This window comes from Hydra viridissima, unplaced genomic scaffold (assembly GCF_058129835.1).
Source record: "Hydra viridissima isolate aposymbiotic clone 2 unplaced genomic scaffold, HvirCarnegie_v1 scaffold_16, whole genome shotgun sequence".
NCBI classification, from domain to species: Eukaryota; Metazoa; Cnidaria; class Hydrozoa; order Anthoathecata; family Hydridae; genus Hydra; species Hydra viridissima.
In genome coordinates, this window is record NW_028324315.1 from 573,460 (window position 1) to 600,252 (window position 26,793).

General features: G+C 28.8%; 2 protein-coding genes, 1 long non-coding RNA gene and 1 pseudogene across 5 annotated transcripts in view; 3 read left to right on the plus strand and 1 right to left on the minus strand.

Annotated features, from left to right (window-relative positions):
* The window catches only part of LOC149877183 (uncharacterized), a 288,845-nt gene that overhangs the window by 99,828 nt on the left and 162,224 nt on the right, over positions 1-26,793 (plus strand). The gene's annotated exons all lie outside the window — the stretch shown is intronic.
* On the minus strand, positions 6,173-17,301 carry LOC149877195 (uncharacterized). 3 transcript variants are annotated; one of them, XM_090073466.1, is made up of 3 exons: positions 17,181-17,301; positions 11,792-11,985; positions 6,173-7,434 (listed from the first exon to the last, which is right to left on the minus strand). In XM_090073466.1, exons 2-3 carry the CDS (start codon positions 11,973-11,975, stop codon positions 6,197-6,199), a joined length of 1,422 nt encoding a protein of 473 aa, XP_089929592.1. In that variant the 5' UTR covers positions 11,976-11,985; positions 17,181-17,301; the 3' UTR covers positions 6,173-6,196. The 3 variants fall into 3 exon arrangements, with proteins under 3 accessions (XP_089929592.1, XP_089929591.1, XP_089929593.1); XM_090073465.1 differs by having other exon boundaries at positions 11,780-11,985; XM_090073467.1 differs by lacking the exon at positions 11,792-11,985 and having other exon boundaries at positions 17,181-17,219.
* LOC149877196 (uncharacterized) lies at positions 19,239-26,527 on the plus strand. The gene is made up of 3 exons (XR_016447948.1): positions 19,239-19,387; positions 19,870-19,905; positions 26,408-26,527. It is a non-coding gene; the product is annotated as an uncharacterized LOC149877196 (long non-coding RNA).
* Positions 22,148-23,257, plus strand: LOC149877197 (uncharacterized; annotated as a pseudogene).

Sequence of the window (26,793 nt, forward strand, 5' to 3'; positions counted from 1 at the left end):
AGCATAGGACTTTGTTAGGTCACACCATGGTAAATGTATTTATTTTTTTTTAATCATTTATCTCGCTTAATTTTAGGTGATATAATTGATTTAATCAATCAAGAACTTCTGGAAAAAAGAAAAATTATACTCGCGCAATGCGGTTGTAATATTTGTTCCTTTGGGTACGCAGTCACACAAAAATTTAAATCTGAACATCACTGCTGCAAAGTCAACTTGAGTGTGAGCAAACTTAACGAACAGTTCTCTTGTATGAGTATGCGCTCAATGGAGCGATTGTATAGGTTGGCCAGAAATCTCCATGCACCAAGTTTAGACATTCTCAAAAAAAGTGACATTAGGCACGGCCATTTCCTTGAGTTATTTTCCTCCTCGTTACTTGAAACACTTCTAACTAAAATAAGCCTCGGTGGAAATGTACCTTTAGCAAATGATCATTTTTTGGTCGAAAGTCTTGAAGAATCAACCTCTTCGTGGAAAAAAATTGAGGTGAACCCTAATCAAATTAACTGGTTGGACGGGGACTCGATCTCTTTGTCACTGGAAAATGGCATTCGGTATGAATGCAGGTAGGTTTTTTTTTTCGACTGATAAATGTGATTTATTATAGAAGTTTTTTCATTTAATGATTCTTTTTTATCGACGTTTTGTGGCGATGTTAGAATGAAACCATTTCCAATTGTTAAACTTCGAACAAAAATCTTTTTTTTAAAAAAACATTTTTAAAAATATTTATGATAAGTACTACTATGATAACCCTTTCATACATCAAATTAAGTCTGCCAATTTTACAAGTTATATACGATAACAAACTAGGCTTTAAAATGGTGGCCAATTTTATTAAAACAAGAAACCAAGTAGGTCTTGCACACACAGCCATCTGCGTCTGTTTGTATAAAAACATAAGAAATAGGTTAGTATGAAGCAGTTCATTACGTGAGTTCTTACCTGTTCTTATTCAGCAACCCGCTGCGCGAAAGGTTTAACATTAAAAGTCACCCTTTTGTTACTTTAGGCTCTATGGTATCGATACACCTGAAATAACTGATATGGTTCAGGTATTTACTGTATTTATAACTCAGTCTTTCAATTATCAAAAATGTTTTTTTAAATAATTTTCTTCATTTTACTTGTTATAAATGTTGAGCAAAAATAGTCCACCCGTATTTCTTACATTTTGTGATAAACACATTATTATTTATTTTTCATATTTTTTATATTATCTATCATTTCTTAATTATTTCATGTACTTATTTTTTCTATTATTCATTTTCTGTTATTACTTATTATATTATTTTTTTAATTTTCTGTGTCTTAAATGGCAATCCTGAGACAAGACATACAAGGATTTGAAAGTTTGCCAAGCCTTGCCAAATTTCCCCGCCGTTTTGCGTAGCGAATTAAAGGTCATGTAACGTTTTGTAAAAACCCTAGGCGTCGCTGTTCGTTTAATAAATTGTAGTTGCATTATTGTAACTTAGAAACAGTTAATAGATTAATGTGACATCTTTAAGAAAAATCATTTGCTTTTCTGAAAGAACAAGTTACATTTTAGTTATTTGATATTTAGTTATTTGATACTTAGTTATTTGATAACTCTAATGTAGGTGAAAAACTATGCCAGTGATGAAGTTATAAGACAAAATGCGAAACGGGGAATTGTAGTCTTTGATAGACCTTTGGGAATAGATGCTTATAGATATGCTCGCATGTTAAATATGATAGCAACGAGGGCAGTTGTAATCTTGAAGCTAGAAAGTATGTCAGTCTTTCATCATCCAGAAACACGTGTATTATGCAGAGTATTATATGAAATCGACCAAACTTGGTGTGATTATGGAATGAAAGTTCTTTCTTGTGGTCTTGCTTACCCGTATGCAGCTTTCAATATACTGAAAGAGTATCATGAAATATGTAAAAGCGCAAAAGAGGCATCTCAAGGGATCCATGAACTCCCACATGAAGTGATTAAGATCATCATGCCTTGGAAAATGAGATCGGGTTTTATGAAATACAATCAGTTGGTTTCAATATATAGCGGCGAAAATCCAAACAAGGCAAATATCTCAGTGAAAGTGATAAAACTTTTGTATTTATGCGACGGCTCGAGGAAAGCACGGTCACACATCTACTGTTGTATAACTCATTTCAAAAATCGGGAAACAATGATTGAAGTTCGTACGTCAGAAATTGAGAATGCCGGCTTGGGGATTTTCCTAAAAAAAGGAAAAGATATAAAGAAAGGCGACATCATTTGCACTTATGACGACTTTCCTTCTTTGCATCCTAAAGTCAATAAGTATTACAAGTTTGAGGTGGAAAGAGCTGAAAAAACCATAGTTTATGACGGGTTTAAAAGCAAACATTTCCAGCTCGGTCCTTTGGCCAATGATATTTCAGTAAATTCATTTTGTGAGGAAATTTCTAAAGCTGTTAGTGATAAAAACAAAGACCTCCTTGAAATTATAATTTCTACGTGCAATATTTATAACAAAAGAAATAACGCGTTTGGAAAAACATTCGGAAACGCTCTTGCACTTGTTGCAAGAACAGACATTAAGAATCAGTCTGAAATCTACTTAGAGTATGGAATTGCAGACTATTGGTTTCCTTTGATTTTAAAATGTGTTAAAAATGAAGGCGATAGCACAATTTCGACTTTCTTGAAGCACTTTAAAGATATATTTAAAAACGCTTTCATTTTACATCCTATATTGGAAGAACGCATGCGCAGAAGATAAATCTTTCTAAACTGTGTTAAATCTATATTAATTATTAGTTTATTTTCCTCTGAAGTTAAAGTTCTATTTTTAGAAGAAATTTTATCTTTGTTAAAGTTTTAATTGAAGAGTTTTTTAGTTCCCCTTCGAGAAGATTTTTCGTCTCATAGAAGATTTTTAGCAGATCTTATCGAAGATTTTTTAGTTGATCTTATAGAAGATTTTTTAGTTGATCTCAAGAGAAGATTTTTAAAAAATTACACCTTTCAGTGCACAATTTTAAATCATAAATCTTTTTTTAATTTTTTTGTTATATTTTTTTTGGCCAAGTTTACCTCCACATCCACCCCACCCTTTCTCTATTCCTGAGCTGTTTAATTATACATAAACTCATGTTAGTTTTTTGTGCTATGTTTTTACCTTATTTGTTTTAATTTATGTGAATTTTATGAAAAGGTATCTTGATAAGAGATGTTTTATTTTGCTAATATTTCCAATAAAGTGATACGGTGATATGGAATGCTTCCAGATAATTGCTAAAAGCCAACAATTATGGAGGTAGGTGCTTAAATATCACTGTCATTATTACTTTATTATTGTTTTAATCAGCTCCTTTAGAAAGGTTTACTGTAAACCCTCCATACTTATCAGCTATTTCACAAACAATTCAAGCTCGCCTAGCTATTATATGTTGATGGTGCTTTGTGTCAATCAGTGCTTCATCTTTGACAATATTGTATCTTTAATTTTGTTTAAGAGGTTGGTTTTGACTTCTTCAACCACTTTTTTTGTCACATATTTTTTAATAATTTTGACTACCAAAAAAAACCAAAAAAACCCTCTGGTGGTATGATAGGCTAAACCACATTGAAAAACTATTTAATCTTTAAGAAGGAGAGGAAAAAATTAAGTTCAAAAATTTGCCTTTTTTGTTTGCTGAAAATTTAGTAAATTACAGTGGAATTTCACATTTTTATAGAATATAAACATAATTTTTTATACTTTCATTTGGTAATGTTTGATTTTTTTAAGCATTAAGGAATTATTACTATGCAAAATAACTCACTTTAACATTACTTTGGAATCACATAAAATGTATAAATGTTTATGTTATGGTTCTTATTAAAAAATGCATTAAAATAAGCACAAAATGCATTTTTATATTAACCAAGACTAATATTTCCAACTTTTTTACGTACATCCCAATCCAAAACTAATTAACCAATGGTAAGTACTTCAGTTTGGATTTTAATTGTTTGTTTATTTTTCTTTAATTACATTTCAAAATGGCTCCAGTGCAGACTTATGAAGAAAGTAGAAAAGTTGTTTGTATTCTTTCCATAAAGAAAGCAGTTAAAGTCCTCAGAGACTTAATAAAAAAAAGTTTTTGGATGTTCTTCAAGTATCAATTGACTTTAATGATGCCAGAGTTCCTTGGGATCTGCTATGGCTGTAAGACAGCATTATCGAAAGCATCTGAAGGTTGCAAAGTCTATTTGCCTTGTTTGATTGATTTCAAAGAAATCAAGCCAACTATGATTACAAGAGAAAGTAATTTCTGTGAGTGCCTTTATCTGCAAAATAACTAGAGGGAAAGGCTGGCCAAAATGTCCTGCATCCAGCAGTTATTCTGATACAAAGAAAATTAAAGAGCAATCTGTAGAAAAAAGATGTTTCAAAAGGAACTATTCGCCTTAAACAACTCTGTGGAATACAGCTTTTAGTAGCTGTCTGCCAAGACCTTCCTGAAAATTATGAAAATGTGAAGGCACTTCTTGATCTGACAATTTCCGTGTTCATAAATACATTGTGATTTTATTCATGCATATGCGAAGAATTTATTCTCCAAAACAATATATCTACTTTCAGGAATGGTAAGTACTTCTCGATGTTTGTACAACTTTATCAAATAAATAAAAAAATCTTCTACCCAAGTCTCTTTACTTTAAAAATATTGATGCTTTCCAATTTTGAGCTCGTGCTCATTTTAGCCTAGTAGTGGGCTTTAACGGTGGTGTAGGTCATGGATCTTAGCGGTATAGCCTCTTTAAAACACCATGGCGACATGTGAGCCTGATGAGAAGGTCACCTTAACCACTGCTACTAATTGTATAAAGGACTGATGTTTTTTTTCTCCCTATACTGGGAGAAAAAAAAAACATGCTCACAATAAAATAACAGGCTTAACCCACCGTGAACAATATATGAGGTCTTTTTTTAAACTCAAATTTATTTCCCACATTGGAGTGCAAAACGGCAATTAAACAAATATTTTCATTTTATATCAAATTTATAGTTGTTTTTTTCTTTTTTTTTAAATTTAAAAAACGATATTTTAACTTTTATTTTGGCATAAATATTTTCTTAAATGTCCGATTTAATCTTGACCATAAAATAAATTACTACTGCTGCATTATAGTTTAATAAATTACTATTTAAATATCGTAGTAGTCATATATTAGCACCGAGTTGCAAAGAATTTGTGTCATTCAATTCAGTTCAATTCAGCCAGAGTTTCCAAAGATTGCTCTCTTCTGCAACTTTATGGTATTTCCTTAAACCATAAGGGAATAGGATTACTGGGGTTTTTTAATGCCAACTGTGGGATTGTTATAGTTCCTGAACACTGCGTAAATGAATTAAAAACAATATGGGTGAATATAAAAAGTTTTCTGGGGACTGATTTTAGATAACCTTTTCTCAAAAGTATATATTTCTAGATAATCATGTTACATCAAAAAGGCACTCGTCAATTTGTTTTTAAGTTTAAAATACTTGGATTTTAGCAGTAGAAAACGGCTTAGAGTAAAAAAAAAAACAACAAAAAAACAACGCAGCGGGTTGTACAAAAACAAATTAAAACTGTCCTAATGAACTATTTCATACCAATTTGTTTTAAACTTTTGAGTGACTGCGTACCCAAAGGAACAAACAATACAACCGCATTGCGCGAGTAATATTTTTCACATCATTTAAACTTCTTGATTGATTATTATAATCGTGGAAGTTGTCTGAAATGTATAACATGCATTGTGCTTAAATAGATATGGACAAAAAAAATCAAGTCAATTTATGTTTTGAATCAATTTAAATTACATTAAATTACATTAAGATTTAATTCATATTTTACATTAAACATATAACAAGCTAAACAAAGAAGCTTTTATACCAGAAAATTTGCACAGAAAATTTATTAAACATTGCATTTGATATACAAATAATCACCATATATCACTTTTAAAATGAAAAAATTATTAATACAAATACTGTTTAAATTTGCAAAAAGAATTCACACATGTGGCATTTCTTTAAAGTTTCATAACTTTGACGCACTAAGTGAAAAAATTCTGTTAATGTTCCATAATAAAATCAATTTTATTCAAAGTTGATAAAACAAATCGTTTAGAAATAATTTTTAACAATATTTTCAAAATAAATAAATCACTTTCAACAACTTTTACAACCGCTAACGAAATTTAAAAAAAGAGATGGCATACATAGCATGAATTTTGAAAGATTTCTTGTGATATTAAGTTAATTGAAGTTTCAGCTCTGTTACATTCCAAGAATTCCATTGTATGTTGCATGACAAAGCCAAACCAATTTGCATTTTTCTGATTTTCGGCCGAAAAACCAATCTGAAAGGAGATTTTAAGGTTAAATCCCTCTAATTCCATCTCCTGATATTCTTTACCAAGATACATTTCAAGTATGACCATATTTTCATTCCCGCGTAAGGTAATTACAGGTTGTAAAATATAGCCCTTGTACATTATCCACTTGTCAGATATCCATTTCTTTTTATCTTCGTTAAACTCCATTTTTAGATTGTACTCATGATACACATCTTTTTCATTATCTTTAACTCTGCAAATACCAACCATGCCAAAGTAACCAGGCGGTACTACATATTCAGTTTTTAAAGATCTGTTCAATCTCATATATGATTGATTATTACGCTTTATTGAAGAAGGATATGTAACTGCCTTGATATACCAGCTTAAAAAACCAGACCACTTGCATAAGATAGGATTAGTATGAGACAAGACAGTTTTTAGAAACTGTACTTCCATGTGTTCATACCGACATTCAGCAAGTAGAGCTTCAATGTTTTGTTCTGTTTGTCTACTTTCATCAGCTTCTAACCAGTTCAATACAAACGTCATCACACTATTTTCATTAAAAGCAAACCCATCGTTAGATTTCAATAGCATTAACAAGCTTGAGAAGTTAAGCTTGTTTGGTAATTCACCAAATACAACGCATTCAAGTGGGGTAAATGACTTCATGAGGTATTGGCTGCAGCAACTACCAAAAAAGTCCTTTGTTAGAACATGGCTGAGAGATCTTTCGTAGAAAGCTATACGATCTAACACTGAGTTGCATTCATCGATTGTTGCAACGGTTACATATTCAACCATTGAGGATCCTTGTTTAAGAAGCGCATCACACATATAACGATTACCAATTTCCAAAAGATTCAGTAGTTTTAAAAGACCAATATCGTTTAGCAAATCAAAGTCGTAAAAGGAATGAATGAGCAACTCCACATACTCGCTGTCACCGGGGTTAACATTCAAAGTAATTTCTTTTTCATACTTTCTCTTCATACAAGTTCTACGAAGAAGTTTTTCAAAGACTTTACTGTTTAGGCACAATACCAAACTGTTAACTGGAAAACAAACTTCGTTATTGCGTCTCTCAACCTTATTATCTAAATGAAATGTCAGTTTTTTTTTAATATATATATATATATATATATATATATATATATATATATATATATATATATATATATATATATATATATATATATATATAAAACGAAGAAATTTCAACTGTGTTTAGTGCTTAAAATTTTATGCCTTGCGGCAATCATCAACCATGAAATACAAAATAAAAACAATAAAACCGTTAAAAAGTTACAAAACTACGGTGGCTTGCGCTCTGACGTCAAAAGAACGAAAGAGAAAAGAGAAGAAAAGAAAAAAAAAGAAAGAAATAAAGATGGAAAGATAGAAAGATAGAAGTAAATAGTTTAGGCCTAGTCACCAGTGTCAACTTGCGAAAGAAGAAATTTGTTTTTGTATCTGCATTTGGAAACCATTTCGTTCTTTTTGTTCAATAGGTTTCCTTGTTGATACATTATTATTATGTACTACTCATGCAGGCATAGTATGCAACTCTTTGTGGCCGGGTTGTACGATTTGTATCTCTTTACAAATCTCCATTTAACACCCGGTGTAAAATTTCCTTTTATTTTTCATACCTCTTTAGATAGCTAAGTGTCGCTCTAATTCTATTCAATATTAAATGATTTTTATGTGGTTGATGTATCTTAATATGAAGGATGTTTCATTGATAGCTTAGTAGGTTTTTTCTTTTGCTTCTGGGTTGTTAGAGGTGGCACAGCTTGATAAACTATGTTTCTTGAAAGAAATTGCTGATGTAAAGGACACTTTGTTTTATTTACAGAGTTACAAGTTTTTTCTCTAATATTGGTGCTTTTTGCAGAATGTGGTGATTGTGTGAATTTATGATGTTTTTCATGCTTTGTAAGCAACTGTAGCTCACTTTGAATGAATTTCTATTAAATATTTTGAGGAGGTTGTGGTTTAATGGAAAATGTTGGTCAACCAGGTTTAGAAACCGCTAGCTGAAAGGAGAAAACATATATATATATATATATATATATATATATATATATATATATATATATATATATATATATATATATATATATATATAACCAAATTTCAGGTATGCTGCATTAAACCTGGCTTTAAATAATTACTTTTGAGTTCTTAACTTGTTATCTCGTTTTGAATATGTAATGCAATCAATAAAATATTTTTTGTCAATCAAACATAGCGTATTTGGATGATAGTCGCAAGGAGCAAATGAACCATTGTTTAGATGCATTATTTGGATTTAAGTTGATTTACTGAGCTTGAAAGTATGTCAAGCACAACGCATTTTTTATTTCCAATCAAGCGATGGTTGTTAACAGATTGAAAAAATTACTAATTTAGATAAAAACCCAGTTGTAAATTTAGAATCATAGATGATAAAAAAAGTGATCCAAATGTATAGAAAACTGTTTATCACATTCCTACAACTGAAAACGTTAATTTCGTTTTTTCATTATGTATTTTGGCTGAAGATTACCGGTACGCCGGTATGAGACTTTACCAATTAATTTACCATCTTTCGTTGTATTTTCAATACACACACAAACACACATACACATACAAAGTATATGCATACATATGTATAAATATATTGATATATTTTTTAATGAACTCATTTTTTTTAGTTAATATTTTTTATTTTTGCCTTCACAGTTACAATAAAACTTGATTTATCAAATATAAATATTTAAATATATATTTAATTGAGAAATATAAAAATGCGATTGTTATAAATGATTCGAAAAAAATGAAATCCAAACAACAAAAACTCAAAATCCAAAACATCCATTCTGTAAATTTGAATGGGGAATGTTAAATACAAAATGTAATTGAAGACCTTGGTGCTAAAAATAATTAAGGGCCTTTTTATATGGACAAGGGCTAGCCCGTTTGACGAGCTAGCCTGGAAAACGAGCCAGTTTTAAAATTGCGTTTATATGAATATTTGCCAAAAAAATAAAAAATGATATCGAGGTCAGCCTGGCTTTTTCTAGCAGGGCTGGCCTCATTATCGGTAAAACAATAGCTTTAAAGATGGCGTCTAGCGACAAAAAAAAAACACATTGGATTTTAACAATATGTTTAACTGGTATTACAACACAAATAATGCTTCTTAAAAGCCTAATTGTGTTACATAAGCTTTACAAATTTAAATTTGATAATTTTTTAAATATTATTCTTTTACGAAAACGATCACAATCACTTCAAAAGATGAAACAAGCAAGAGAGAGGCGCCTTTTAAAAAAAAATCGTAGTTGCTGGTTTAAAACTGGCAGAACTGATTTATGGTGGCATAATATAATAACTAGTGTAGCTCCCATTGATGTATGGAAAACAAATTTTAATCTTTCACGGTTTCTTTTCCTGAATTTGGTTTCAGAGTTAAGCCCTAATTTATCTCCTGACCCTTTTTCGCCTAACTCTAGAGCTCTATCAGCAGATAAAAAAGTAGCTATTACTTTATATTACTTAAAAGATACTGGATCTCTGGTAAATTTTAAAAGCAAAACAACTAAAATTTTAAGTACACGGAAGTTGTCAATTCATTATTAAATTTAAATTTATTATTTTACGCGGAAGCTTTTAAATTAAAAAAATTGTTAGAGTTTATACGCATACGTACAAATTTATATAAGAAATTAACCAGCCCGTTTAGCGAGATCTCGGCAAAAAACAGTGAGATCTCGCTATCCGGGCTAGCTAGTTTATTCATATAAACCACTGATCTCTATAATAACTGGATAGTGCAACTCCGAGCAAAACTTCAATTTTTTTGACGCCAAAATCGCCATATTGGAAATCCCGTAAGCTTTAAGTTCTGTTTTTCGGCTTATCGTTTTAAATAGACATATCAGATTTCAGCGTTCTGGGGCTTTCCAATATGGCGATAATATTAGAGATGCGCTATCCAGTTATTATAGAGGTCAGTAATATAAACGCAAAATAAAATTAAGTTAAAATATTGATGACGTTGATATCTCGGTAAACGGGCTGGCTCGTTTGCCGAGCCAACCCGCTTTCCATATAAACAGGCCCTAAGCCACGTAATACTCATTTTGAGATAATCGGGTTTGAAAACTCAAACAGACAACAAAACCAGGTAGTAAAGATGAAACTATTTCTGGTGATTTGGTTTTAAATACAGAGTCACAATTAATATACATGAGAATATTTTAGCCACAAATAACTTTTAACGTAATCGCTATTTATTTTTTTGACATAAGTACTATAAGTCCTAATTCAGAACTAACTTACTTTTTGCACTAAAATTCAACACTGGATTTATGCATAATACCTTTCACTTAAATTTTTTTTCTTCGGTGTTTTTGTAGCAGTGAGTTGGTTTTCATTTGTAATGTGTAAATATGTAATGATCTAGACAATATATAAACGCCTAATAGATCACCTCATTAGGCGTTTTGGCAGCGAAATGTTATGTACACAAATACATTTTCGTTGAATTATTTAAATTGTCAAAAGTATCACATAATATTTCTTGAGTTGCCTCTAATAGTACTTATGTCCACTACCAGTTAAAAGCACTGACAAGTTTTTTAAATCCATTAAAATTGCTGCCGTATCTTGACCGTATCTTGACCATGTTTGAACGTTAAATAAATTAGCTTTCCTGGTGTGAAACTCGTGCAGTGTTTTCAAGTTTTTGAATAAAGTATTGTTATTTCAGCAACCTTTATTTCAGCTGCAAGTCTCTCACATCTATCTCAAATGTCAGAACAAGGAAATCTAACTTTGATATTAAACTCAAAGCTGTCATGTTAAAACAAGTTTTGTGAAAAACTGGTTTTAACAAGACAACTTTGAGTTCCAAGAAAAACTGCTTTATATATGGACACAATTTGTTCCTAAGCGGTCTAAGATAAAAAAAACTACTTTGCTCCTTAGCATTTTCTTTTCAAGGCCATCGATGTATTTCAGTGTCAGGATTTAGACGTTAAAAATCCATCTTCATCAGCAAGTTTTGTTAAGCACTTAAAACATTTGACAATAAAATCTCATTTGGTAGCTTGAACTTTTTACCATAATATTTGTGTGCTTCTCCTGAAAAGATAATACTTTTTTTGCTTCTATTTTATGGCTCGCTTAAATAGGGGACATAGGTTCATAATTAAGCTTCTATACTTTTACAGCACAAACAGGGTTACTTAAAAAATAGCTATGGCTGTTTGGTTTGATTTTGATAAATGTATTGCTTAGGTACTTTTAGAACTAAGGTCTTCAATTAGACCATCATTTTTAAGGTCAGAATTGAGTTTCAAGCAAAGAATATTGACAAACATTTACATTACTATAAATATTTTTATGTTTAACTTTATTGAGAGAAAAAGTAACAAGACTAGAAATAGATACCGTTAGATTTACCATCATTAAGTTTTTTATCCGTTTCGTCTGCTGTGTCCTCGATAATACGCAGCGTTACGTCGCTTAAAAAATAGTTCTTGTAAGCGTTGGTGAGGGACTTATGAAATTCCTTCTTCATTATGGAAGGTTTATGAACTGTTTTAGTATCACGCTTCTGTTTTTGATTGTTCTTGAACTGATTCATTATTTTGGTCCTATAAAAGAATTAGTTAATTCATAGTTTAAGCATCACGTGATGAATGAGTTGTGTTTTTTTTTTTTTTAACAACTAAATTTTTCATAAGAAACTAATTAAATTTTGAACTTGGTGTTGAACTTGGTTTTAACTGGAATAAAAAACATTAATACAACTTGAACTGTTTTTGCAGCATCCGCTTCTAACAAGAGCCGTTTTACTTCATTCTCATAATCATGAAATGACATTATTAAGTATTCAATCAGAAAAGTGAGGAATAGAGGAACTATTTGTATCAATACGTTTTAGGTATGAGACTTGCGTACTTTTTGTTTAACACTATAAGCTGTATTTGCTTTCAAAATCTCGGCAGGTTTTATAATAATGCAATTATTTCAATTTTTTTTGACGCAAATTTAACACAGCGAATATTTCCAAAATAGTTTCAAATTTGTTTGTGAAAATTGGAAAAATCTTATCATAAAAGTTAGAACACATACAAGTCAGAATGGTTGGATTCTAGTCGTTAATCAAAAAGATTTGAATCATGGTTTTGGAGTTTGCTTGATGGAAACTTTGGTATTAAAGAACTGATCGAACAAGATGAGAATGCTTCTTCATCTTCCTCTTAGTAAATAAAATGAGAGCAACCTTCAAAACCGTTTTGGGAAGCGAAAAAGAAAAAAAGAAAAAAAGAAAAAGAAAAAGCGAAAAAGAAAAATATTCTACCACTGACATTGAAGTAGTTGATGCACTAGTAAGTACTATCGAGAAGGCTTTGCAATGAATTAGGTGTTCTGCATATAATAAACGGGACTCTTGTTAAAAATTTCGGGCACATTTTGAGGAATCAAGAAAGTTCTACAAAAGTGTTCTAAAACAGCGCTCCTAACGATTTAATTGAAGAAACCGCATCAAAAATACTAGTAAATATATAGACGCTTTTGAAAAAGATAGAAAAACGATCTGTTAAATTGATGGATGCAGAGGTTATTGAGTATTTGGATTCAAACGACCTGGGTTGTGCAAAAATAGTTTCTCTAGATAGCTAGGGTATGAGGGTTCAACATGGTGTTCTAAATATTATCAAGTGCGACCAGAAGAATGTTTAAATGAAAAAAAAAGTCACTTTCCAATTGAATTTTCAAATTAAATAAAAGTTCTCTGAACACATATTTGGGTAATTTAGGAGTATTATTGCATTTCATTTTGTTTTTCTGTTTTGTTTTTGATGTAAAAATTACTAACATTAGGTATTTTCCTAATGTTAGTAATTGTTACATCAACTGTTTTTCTAACATAAAAAAACCTTAGAATAATATTTAATTTATTCCTTAGGTTTCTTTATGTGTTTTATACCTCTTTCTCATACTTAAGAAGAAAAAAAAGTTTAATTTAAGGCTAGGGAAGTTTTGCCTGTTGTAAAATAAAGATGTCTTAATCTTTTAAGGTAACATTTACAAAAAATATTTTTATTTACTTTTAAAAGAAATGTTTTAATGGATGACTTTTAAAGTTCTAACTGATTCACTTTATCAACAAAAGTGTTACGTATGTGGTACGACTCGTAAAAATGATGAACGGCAAATTAAAAAATTTAGTAGTTGGAGGAGAAAATTACGCTTCTCTACTTTGGCTTTGCGATCAAAAATGGTGGAAACACAGCTCGAGAGCTTGTTATGAAGCCGGAGTTAAGCGGTGAGATTACGTGATGAGACGGTAATCTCATTAAAAAAGTCAGTGTTTTAGTAACAACGCCACCCTCTCACTTTGATATTCGTTGGATTGTAAATATGGCATTTGTTCATACCATGATAGTTGTTGAGTATGTAGTATTTGCTTGATTATCACACAAGTTATATAGAGTATATTTAGATATTTTTTAGTTTTCCGTTGCAATTAACACTTATTACGTAATTTATATGTTAAATTGAGTATTCATTTTCTCTTTATCTATGCATTTTTTTCGTTAAAAGAACTTTTTATCAAATGCATTTTTTCTATTTCGTATTTCTCTTTTTTAGTATAAACCATCCCAAAACTTTAAATTAATCAAAAAATAATAACTAATCAATAAAATGCCAAACAACTGTATTCTTTTAGTAACGACTTGTAGAACGAAATATTTTTGTTTAGCAAGCTTGTTATTGGCGATTCAGTGTGCAGCGGTTGTTTGTTTTAAATGATTTTCTTGTAAAGAAATGTGGTTTAAATTTTTTACAAAGGTTTACATTAGAAAAGATTGCGGTAATCTGAATCTCTGAGTAGTATGAGCATACAGGTAGATTTCTTTTACGCATTTAGGGATGCTTTGAAATTCTTTTAAAATTACTTTTATTTCATAGGTAGAAAAGTTATTAACAGTTGCTTTCTAATTAAAACTTATTATTTAACAGGATAGGATAATTAGCATGCTCGTATGACTCTACCTTTTCTGAGACACTACCTAACGTGTTGCCTTAAAGTCCAAAAATTAAAACGGAGTTTGAAAAAAAGCATAATATTGAACAAATGAGAAATCTCTTTATTAAAGTAAAGCATTAGTAGCTTATTAGGCACTAAGCTATAACTGGAAGAAGCGGCCGAATCCAAACGTCACCGGCTCAGCAGCTCATCAATCGCCAAGCGTTAAAAGAATTTTTCCTAAATTTGGAAACACAACTCAACAACACAAAATTCATACCAATTAAGCATCTGCGTCTCGTTATTTTTTAATCGAGACGATACGATGATATCCGAAATGCAATTTTTAAATTCCGAAAGAAAATTTATTGTCCCGGTTTTTAACTTTATTCCGGGACAGTTTATTCGTCATTTTTTCCGGGACATTTCTCGTCTCGTTATGCTTGTTCAGGTTCCTTTCGAGAAAACGATTCCGAGACGCAGACCCTTAATACCAACTTAAATATTAACCCAGCAAGCACAACCATACGGGACCCACATGGGAACTATCTGGGATGTCAAAAGGGAACCGTACGGGATTTGGCCGCGGGATCTACACGGGAACCATATGGGCAAAATAAAAAAAAAACGAAAAGTCTTTCGGCTGCTTTTTTCTTTTCCCCGTATTGACCCCAGATTTCTTCCAGATGTGTTTTAAATAGATCTAATTGATAGATTTTGTTTTAAATTTTGATTATTTATAATTTAAATTTTTTAGATTTTGTTGCTATTTTTATTATTATTTTTATTATTATTATTATTATTATTTTGTTATTGTTATTATTGTTATTATTATTATTGTTATTATTATTATTGTTATTATTGTTATTATTATTATTGTTATTATTATTAGTATTATTATTGTTATTGTTATTGTTATTATTATTATTATTATTATTATTATTATTATTTTTATTATTATTGTTATTATTATTATTATTATTATTATTATTGTTATTATTATTATTATTATTGTTATTATTATTATTATTATTATTGTTATTATTATTATTATTATTATTATTATTATTATTTTTAGTATTAGTGTTATTATTGTTATTATTATTATCATTATTATTATTATTATTATTATTATTATTATTATTATTATTATTATTATTATTATTATTATTATTATTATTATTATTATTATTATAATTATTATTATTATTATTTTTATTATTATTATTATTATCATTATTATTATTATTATTATTATTATTATTATTATTATTATTATTATTATTATTATTATTATTATTATTATTATTATTATTATTATTATTATTATTATTACTATTATTGTGATTATTATTATTATTATTATTATTATTATTATTGTTATCAATATTATCATTATTGTTATTACTATTGTTATTATTATTATTGTTATTACTATTATTATTATTGTTATTGTTATTATTGTTATTGTTATTGTTATTATTGTTTTTATTATTACTATTATACAAATTACCACTTATTTAAATAATCACATACCACAATTTAAATGGTCATTTAATTTATTTAAAATGAAACAAATACACATTAAAATTTTAATGTTTATATATAAAAATTTATTTATAATTTACATTTTCTTAGAGTTTGTTAACAAAATCTAAAAAATTTAAATTATAAATAATCAAAATTTAAAACAAAATCTATCAATTAGATCTATTTAAAACACATCTGGAAGAAATCTGGGGTCAATACGGGGAAAAGAAAAAAGCAGCCGAAAGACTTTTCGTTTTTTTTTTATTTTGCCCATATGGTTCCCGTGTAGATCCCGCGGCCAAATCCCGTACGGTTCCCTTTTGACATCCCAGATAGTCCCCGTGTGGGTCCCGTATGGTTGTGCTTGCTGGGAACGTACTTAATCATTAAAACTGACCGGCATAATTTCACAATTTTATGGATTATTGAAATATTCTAAAGAATGTCTAAACGCGAATATTTAAAAATATCGATCAATAAATTTTGCAATAAGTTAAATAAAGACTTTTGTTACTTCTTTCTCTAAGGAACATAACAAAGATTACATTTTGATATTTGTAATATTAAAAATAATGATCAGTAATAACACAGTCCAACTTTGTTGTTGCTATTGTTGTTTTATTGTTAGTTCTACTATTATTATCATCATTATTACTATTATTGTTATTATTACTGTTGATTTTTTTTGTTATTACTTTTATTATTTATATTAATGGTTATATCATTTATCATTATTATCAATACTATTATTATCTTTATTATGATTATTATCATTATTATTGCTAATTTTATTATTTTTATCATTATTATCATTACTTTATTGTTATTTTTACAATTACAACTATTATTAAAATCAATATTTAAATTTTTTAAATTCTTACTTTTACTTTATCTATCATTATTATTATTTTTACTATTATTTTTAATGTTATTATTTTTTTTATTATTAATGTTTTATTATTATAATAATCTCGAAAAATATATTTAAAACTTATAGGAATTATTTTACAACCACGGCCCGTGATTGAAAGAAAACAAGTAACGGTAAACGAAAGAGCAGAAAAAGGCGGGAAAGGAAAGAGCAATAATAAAGATACCATTTACCCTATATTCAATATATTTACACTATATTCAAAAAATCTTGTGTACATGCATATCATAACTTTCGGACTGAGAGCACCAAAAAAACATAGGAATCTTTTTTATCACTGGACTGTGTATTCATTAAATGATAAGAAACGGATTTTCAGAAGCTTGAATATCAAACAAACGTTTACTCACTTCACTTTCTTTTTCCTTTCCTCTTTCCTCTTCCTTCACTTGGTTTTATTTGAAAATCTTTAAAGAAAAGACGAAGAATATTCCGTTCAAAATAATTCTCGGAATCATTTGTATAGCTAACTCGATTGGCTGACATGAAAAAGTTAATAATTGATTTAATGACGAAATTCACTGTATATGAGTAGTAAATGAATTTATTATCTAAATAAATCATGCGAAATTGTATTAGAGGAGATATTTCTTAGAAATCGGTTATTATTAATGAACTCGTCAACTTTTCCAATTAAAACGTCAAACTAATAAAAGCAATTTTTGTAAATATTTCATATGCGGTAAAATGCAAGATGTTTTTAGTAAATAGTTAACCAACTTGTGAAGTTATTTGCATATCAGGTCAATAAGATATCAAGGAGGGACCTCTGGTGACAATCTGTTAACCACATTTTTCTGGGAAATACTTACACCCACCTTGAAACGATCGAAAGACTTTGCCAAAAGAAATAAATCGGTTTTCAGAATCTGTGTCCATGACAACAACTTTCTTCAAACAATCTTTTGAGAAATTATGCTAAAGAAATTAAGAATGGCCACTCTTATTCTTACATGATGACCATACCAGACATTCCATCCATAAAAGCTATTAAAGACCTTATGATCCACTTGGAGTAGGAGACTTAATGCAGTTAGAAAATGCAGTTCGTTTCAGTCCTTTAAAAACTCGGTGGCTCAAAAGATTTTAAATATGCACGTCAACTTTAATTGGCCCCAAGGAACATCTTTTTTTTTAAATAACTTTTGTGCAATTCGGCAGCAGGGAATATTAGAGTGTAACGCAAAGATAGGATTTGAAAATGCGGAGAAACTGATGCCAGAAGAATGGATGGAGAAGAAATCTGATGCCATTTTAAACTTAAGAATAGTTGGATAATAGTTTTGAAGGAAGCAGCCGAGAAAAGTGGTTCTGTTCTGTTTAATGATTTTAACCGTAAGCTGTACAATGGTGGTCATTTTAAACTTAAGAATAATTGGATAATAGTTTTGAAGGAAGCAGCCGAGAAAAGTTGTACAATGGTGGTCATAAAGGCCTGTAGTTTTATAAAAACTAGAAAAATATTTTTTAGTTCATGGATTTGTAAAAACTCTTTGTTAACTTCTTATAGTTCCGATTTTGTTTAATTTCGAGCAGTACCTAAATAAATCCTGACTGTACTTTATTTTTTTCTAAAATTAAAATACACCGCATTAAAATTAGTGTTATCCACGCATGTTCTGATAAAACCCACTTGAGGTGGTTCTAAAGCTTTAAATGGAATGAAGAGAAAATCTTCCAAAAATAGGAAATCAATAGAGGAAAATACATAACATTACTTAAAATGTTCTAAAACCAAAAACTCATTTTCAATTTCTATGTAGACTTCAAAAAGGTTCCATAGACATAGAAAAGAAATCAGAAAACCAACCAGCTAACTAAATTGGTGATTGGTAGTTGAGTGACAAAATTTATCCTTTTTTAAAACGTTTTTTTTTTGCCATTTATAAATGCTCAACATTCAAGATTATGTAAAACAAAATATATCAAGATTAAAACACAATATCAAGATTAAAACATAATATCAAGATTAAAACACAATATCAAGATTAAAACATAATATCAAGATTAAAACATAATATCAAGATTAAAAGATATATTTACAATGAAATTTTCAGGATCCATTCATTATACTTATATGCAGCTGTTGCACTACTTTTTAAACTCAAATATAATTTGTTCTTTAAAAGTTGTTCATTATGTCCACAACCTGATACCTGCAGCTGTTAAACTTTGTCTCAACTCTAAATGAATCTGGTAGGTTTTTCTAAACTCCTAAATTATATGCACTTAGTTCATAAAATTTGTATGATTCCCAAATAATTATTGGATCTTGGTAATGATAAAGTTTTCAAATGGTAATGATAAAGTATTCAAATGCCCCCCTCTTCGGATATAACTGCGCATTTTCCTCCGTGTTTTAAAACTTGGATAAACGAGACAATAACTTGTTTTTAAACTTCAAAAATGTGTTCACTTTTAGTTTTGATATACATACCTCAAATGAAAATTTCTTTCTATTGTCTGCGTTTATTACTAAAGCTTTAGTACCACCTTAAAGATATCAGCGTTAATACGGATAAAGTAAAAGTGTTTGCTGAACAAAAAACATTTATGGGTATCTTTAATTAGTATTCTATAATCGTCATTATTGCTCTTGTGCTCTTCAGTGAATTTATGTTTTATTGATTCAGGAATATCTTCATTAGTAATTAAAATTTTTTACTTTTAATACTAATTGATCAAATCATTTTCCATTTACAATCAATCAATCAATATATTGCAAATAGTTATGCAATAAAGTGCAATGACATGAATAAGATGCACATAATAAAAGTAGAACTTTACAATTCTGTAAGTAGCACCCATAAAACAAACCTTTAAAAGAGATAAAATGTAGGTTAAATAGTTATTATAATGTTTATTCATATACATGCACATATACACATATACACAAATAAAAAAATTATAAAATGTACATAAACATAAAGAAAAAAGTTATAAAGGTAAATAATGAAGTTATGTGTAACTTTTTCGGTAGAAATGATGGAGGGAATTCAAGAATAGATTCCTGGACCTAAGGATAAAATTTGTTTTCAGGGTGCACAGAAGGGTGTTCCAAGAAAAGATACACTGGTATGTAATTGAATTTATTCCATTTTTGATTGTCTGTTTTGGTGTTTACTAAAAAAGTGATTAATTTTTTGTTGCTGTTCTCAGTTTAATAAGACTTGATGATTTTTCATTACACTATTTGTAACTAGAAACCTTTTGTAAATTTTTAATTTTTTCTTAAAACATAATTGTTTCTCCTGAAATAATAAAAAACATACTGAGTTTGAAAAAAACAACAACAAAAAAACAACAAAAGATAAAAAAAAGACTTCTCATTTGGAAAAAATAAGTTTTCTTGTCTGTAATTGATATGATTATTTTTTAAAACATGGCATAAAACTTTATCTTGTGTCATCAAAAAATTATATTTTTTCTTTTTCTTATCTAAATATAATAATCTAAAAAAAAGAGTAAAATTTCACTGGAAAAATTATAACAAAGTGTTAATTTTATTTTATACAGAGTAAAATTAAGAAAATTCATTGTTCACAAACAAAAGGATCAATGGATTGACAAGATAAAAAAATATTTTTGTGGGATTTCCTTTGTTAATTTAAAATTGTACTTCATTTTTTGAAAGTTTTGAAACATGTTGTTAACTTATTTTGCCATGCTTACACCAGAATAGCATACCATGCTGTTTTTAAAAACTTGCACAGCTCTTTTTTGCTCTATGGAAGGAAAATTGCTGTAAAACCTCCACAAAAGTGGAAGTGTATGGACTAAGGGAGAAAGAAATAGTAGAATATATCTCCATATGCAAAGAGTTTTATCAATAGAAATTAGCTGTTGTAGCAAAGATCTATATGGAAGTCATGGAAAGATCACTATTAATAACAAGTGAATGAATAATGCTGAGCATGAATATAGCTTAAATGTAGCTTAAACCAATTTTACCATTCCCTTAAACCCATTTCATTTTGAAAAAAAACAAACAAAAAAAACATGAAATTAAGGAGCAGTGATAAAGTTAACCGAAAGCAAAATTTTTGTGGTTAAAAAAAAAATTTTTTTTACTGTTTTGTAAAATCTAAATAATGTTAAGCATGGGATCAGTATAATTGTGTTCTTACAAAAAGTTTCAAAGGAGCAAAGACTTTCCTTACAGAAACTTTCCTTCCATTATTATAGAGTGTTTTTAGTCCATTTTATGTTTCTTCAATTTTGGTGAGAAAAAAAGTTCAGTATATTAATACAGTCTTAGTAAGCAATTTTGTTAGGTTCATTTGTGGAGTTTAACTTTTTCAGATGTGCATCTTTGTTGGATTAGTCCTAACTGCAGAAATGCATGTTGAGTATAATCAGTTTTATGATCAGCGTATACTTTGACTAACTACCACTATAGTATTTAAAACAACACTGAATAAAAGCTCTTATAAATTATTGCCTTCTAAACACTCTTGGTTGGTACCCCTCAGTTTCAGGAATGGTAAAAATAGACAACTTTAAATTCTAATGTTAACAGCAAATAAGACCATTGGGCCTAACTATATAAAAATGTAAACATTATTAACTTGCCATATTCACAACAAAAATGGCAGCATTTTTTGATAACCCTATTTTTCAATCAGGGTTGAACAATCTTATTGGAAACCAGTGAGGCATGTAATTTATTTTAAAGCATTTCTGAAATAAGGAAAGATATGGTTAGTTGCTTCCTCTCTGATCTGGACTTTATACTGGACAGGGGGAAAATTAAAGGGGGTAGTTAACTACATATAGAGCCCTGCATTATTGTTCAAATGTGATACTCATAAATAATTTTAGTTAATCTTAAAAATGCAATTTGAGTTTATTTATTATGTTTTTTTTTTATAGCTGATTGAATTGCTAATAATTCAAACAAAAGTAGGATTGGATTTACTCATTACTAGAAACATGAAGTAGAACAAGGCTAATCAACCAATTATAATATTAATTTAATATTTTGTTTAAATAAATTTTGTAATAAGTCAAAGATTTTTAAAGAAAACTTGGCAAATGTCACTCTAGAGCATAATCAATTGAACTCTAATTTAATTCCTGGGAAAAAAATATGCATTGGCTGTGTAGGAAAATGAAGAGTGTTGAAGAAGCTGACAAGAGACATGACCCAGATTACATATCATCTGATAACTCTGTTATACAAATTGATATTATAAATTCTTGTTTTATCAATTTTAATGTGTCTCTTAAAAAGATCATCCAGCATGAGTATACTACAAATAGACAATAAGATAAGAAAGAAAATTTAGTTGAATCATTGAATGCATCTGATCAAAAAGAGCCATAAATTAGTATGTTCAAAAGTTTCTCTATAGATTTTATTGTAGAAAAGCTTAAACAAAACTTTCATAATGAGATCAATGTTTCACAAAAATAAAATTGCTCAATTTAGTTCCAATTGATTGGACTATTCAGGAAACAATAAATGAATTTAATGCAACTCAATATACGGTGAAGCAAGCAAGAGCTTTGCGGGATGTTAAAGGAATCCTTGGTGAGAGATCAACAGACATAAAAAATCCTACAAAATTGACAACTAAAGTTGTAAATCAAATTGTCAACTTTTATGAGGATAATAGTAACAGCAGGTTATTGCCAGGAGCAAAGGATTACATTAGCATAAAGACAGTTGATGGTAGACAGCACATTCAGAAGCGACTCATACTATGCAATCTTTCAGAACTTTACCAGAAATGGTTAGAAGAATCAAAATCCAATGGTATAGTTAAGGTGGGACTGACATCATTTGCTCTTTTAAGGCCACAACATTGTATCGTTGCAGGAAAATCTGGCACGCACACAGTCTGTGTTTGTATTGACCATCAAAATCCAAATCTTATGGTTAAATCATTAAAAAATGAATTAAAGTCAAAAGATCTGATGGCCTTAGCTGTATGTTCAATAGAAAATAAACCATGTATGTTTCATGAGTGTGAGAAGTGTCCTGGAAAAGAGAGAATTGAAAAAAAGTTAAATGAACTGTTAGGGGATTCAGCAAATGAAATAACTAATAAGCAATGGTTGAAGACTGATAGATGTTCCTTAGGAACTATAGTTAAAAGTCCTGATGAGTTCCTAGAAGAGTTAATAGACAAGTTAAAGCAAATCCCAGACATGCTTTTTAAAGCAGCTCAAAGAAAACATCAAACCAAATGAATGTATTATGCAAATGGATTTTGCTGAAAATTTTTCATTTTTTATATAACATGAAATTCAGTCTCAATATTTTTCCAAAAATCAAGCAACTCTCCATATATTTGTCTTATATGTGTGATCTTTAAATGGAAACCAATATCCAGAAAGCAAATGTTATTATGTTACATTTGACAGGTATCCAGTTAGTGACATAATTGCCAAATTACATGAGCCTGAACTCAAAAACACTTGAGGGTTTTACAATTATCTTGTTAAACAATTTTTTGTTTTGTTTTCAGTTATCAACTACATTATTATGTATTATCCTTGTTAAGGGAATATACAAAAATTTTGAAAAAAAAAGGTAATTTTGTTTTTGACATAAACAACAATGCTGCGCTAGAATATGCTTTTATAGCAACTATATAAAATTTTGTAAAACACTGATTTCCAATAACATTCAACCCTGATAATCCAAAATTGGGTTATCAAAAAAATGCTGCCATTTTTGTTGTGAACATAACAAGTTGATAATGTTTACATTTTTATATAGTTAGACCCAATGGTCTTATTTGCTCTTAACATTAGATCAATACAAAGTGTCAAAAAAATTTATGAGCTATCCCAAAATGGCTGAAAATGGGACTTTTTAGTGGATTAGACTTGATAGTTTTAGATATATTTGATTTCTATAACGTAACAAACTGCTTATATTTTGCTCATTTGTTATAGACAATAGCAGCTAATAAGAAAACTAACATGTAAGGGTTTGTTGATGAACAGAAAAATACTATGGTTAACTTCATTTTGTCATTTTTTAGCATTTTCCCAAAGTTGAGGAGGTTTTAGTTTTTTTCTTACTTTGATATGAGTTAACAAAAATTACTATTTTTAAGACAGAAATATCCAGAAAAAGGTCTAGAAAAAATGAGTCACTTGTAAAAAGTTATAAAATAGTTATAAGGCTTTAAAGTTATCTATTTTTATCATTCAAGAAATTGGGTGGTGCCATCCAAGAGTGTTTATAAGGTTATAATTTCTAAACCACTGCACTTGGAACTCTAAAATATCAAATTTAGCCTATTTACATAATGTAGATAATGATATGTAAAAACCATTAAAATCAGAGATGGTGCCCCACAGGCAATTGGTTGAAATATAATTATTTGACCTATATTAGAACCTAGTGCTCTTATATTGTAATGCTATTTATGTTCCTGTTATAATTTTTTTTCAAGCTGCTAAAAGTTTATATTTTACGAGTTCATGGTTTTTTCCAATAATTCAAGAAAATTTTTTTTTTTGTAAAAAGTTGCTTTTGTTATTTAACAGTTTTTTTTTTTTTCATGAATTAAAATTTATAACTTTAATAAACTAAAACCTTTAACTTTTACTAAAAGTGTTCAAATGTTACCATTTATTACTTAATAGAAGTTGCTCTGTTGGCTTTTCCCAAAAGAGCGACTTCTATTAAGTAATAAATAATTTTTTTTTATCTTCCTATTTTTATAAAATTTCACTTGCCATTATCTCAAGACCTGTTGCTTGTTTTTTTTTTTTTACATTTGTAATTAACTTTTATTATGGATTAAAAACAAAGATCAATATTGAGCCAAAAGTGTGTCATAGTCTGAATGATTTGACAAGGAACAACCCTTTAGTATTATGATAAAAAATTTTTGAACTATTATCAAGACTACAATAGAAGTTAACTTGACTTGTTTCAGTTGATATTTTAGTAGATTTTCTGAGTTCATTAAGACCATATGAGGCCATCAAATGGTTCTGTTGAGTCTTGAACATCCATTTCAATATATCCAATTTTACTGAATACAATCTTTTCAATATACCTAACTTTTTTTATTAATAATCTTCGTCTTTATTAAATGTAAGATGTCAAAAATCATATATAACCATTATTTGCTGACAAATTTTACATCAAGTCTTCATCTAGCACAACTTTTTGCAAGAATAATGATGATTTTGAATTTTCTTTGAAGAGAAAATGGTTCCTATTAATCATGCCAATTTTGAAAGTATAGTTGTTGATGAAAAAATCATTAAGCAACTATTTTTGAAATTTGTTTTCTTTATTTAAATCATCAGGGAAATGATGAGAATTCTGAAAAAGTTGCTAATCTCTATGCCTTTAACAAAATAAAGTTTCTTTTTTTCTGAAGTATGATTTAAAGCTAAAGTTATTTATTGTTATTGTTTAGTAGTTTTGTTTTTATTGAAAGTCAATGGCTGTAATTTATGGCGTTAACATTTAACAGATGTATCCAAACATCTATGAAATAGCGGTTTATATATGTTACACTATAGAAGGTATCATTCAGAAATGCTTGTCAGTAGTCAATAGGTTTTGATAATTCAGCTTTATTATATGTTGCAATTAGCAAACTTTGTGTTTTCAGAATGTTCTAAATTTTATGCTCTTACTGTTTTTCAAAGACAGATTCATAAATTGCATTTATCTTTGAAAAACCTTTTTTCTTGAAAGATTTTTTTACAGACAGGAATATCTTTTCTCATTCTCAATTACCAGTTATATAAAAGTTCTTTTCTACTTCTGTAATAGATTTGTTTATTAATTTAATGCCCTTCGTTTTGGTTTAGGCCTTTCCTTAGATTATCTAGTTCCTCGTTTTATTGTAAATGTTATGAAGCATGTCTCGATATTTGGATTAGAATTGAGTATAAATTTTTAATCGAGTAATCGAGTTTTTTTTTATATATATGCTATTATGTACGAAATTATATACAAAAATTATAACAAATAATATATACAAAAATATACACGATTATTTTATACTATTATATATACTGTTTGCCGAATATATATCTTCTATTTAAAGAGAAATTTTTACTGAATAACCAATATGTTATACTTCCTTGTTTTGGTTTGAAAATCTGTAATCTTGTATACTCCCAGTATAAATAGTTCTTCAGAAGTTTTTGTAGATTTTTGGGATTCTATAGGAGTCTTAAAATACCTCTTTATGATTTATATTTAAATTTTATTTCCATTCATTTTAAATTCTTTGTCCTGAACTGCAATAAATTAATACGGACGGCAGTGGAAGCTCCTTAGTAGTGATAAATGCTGAAGGAATTCTGCATCAGCAGTTACTTTAAAAAAGTGGGAACGAAAGTAAATTTATCAAATACTAATTGTAATTAGGAGTACTGTTTCTTGTCTTTTAAAATGAAATCCAGTAGGTTTAGCTGTTTAAATTTATGTAAATTTCTAAGATTTGCTTAAAAGCCTCTAATTACATTTCTTGAAATAAACTTAGTTTTGGAGGATTTCAAGTTGTTTGTGAAGTCTTTCTATACTAATTAGTATTCATTTTCTATATTACTTTCTATATTACTTTGATTTCTAATACTATTTTTTTAGTTTCCTGTCTTAAACGGCAATCCTTAGAATAACTCATGAAAATCCTCGTGCTTAATGTCAATTTTTGAGAACGCCTAAACTTGGTGCATGGAGATTTTGGCCAGCCTATATAATCGCTCCACTGAGTAATAATAATCGTACAAATTGTCTTATTTGTATGACATGTATTGTGCTAAATTGATATATATATAAAAACTTCAAATTTATCCCATGTTTTACATAAAACTTAAAAGTAGCTGAACAAAAGTTAATGCTTTTATAACAGAAAATTCTTTAAATTATATATTTAATTTACAAATAATCCTCATACATTATTTTGCAAATAAAAAATGATTATAACAAATATTGCTTAAGTTCGCAAAGGTATTCATACACCAAACATTTCT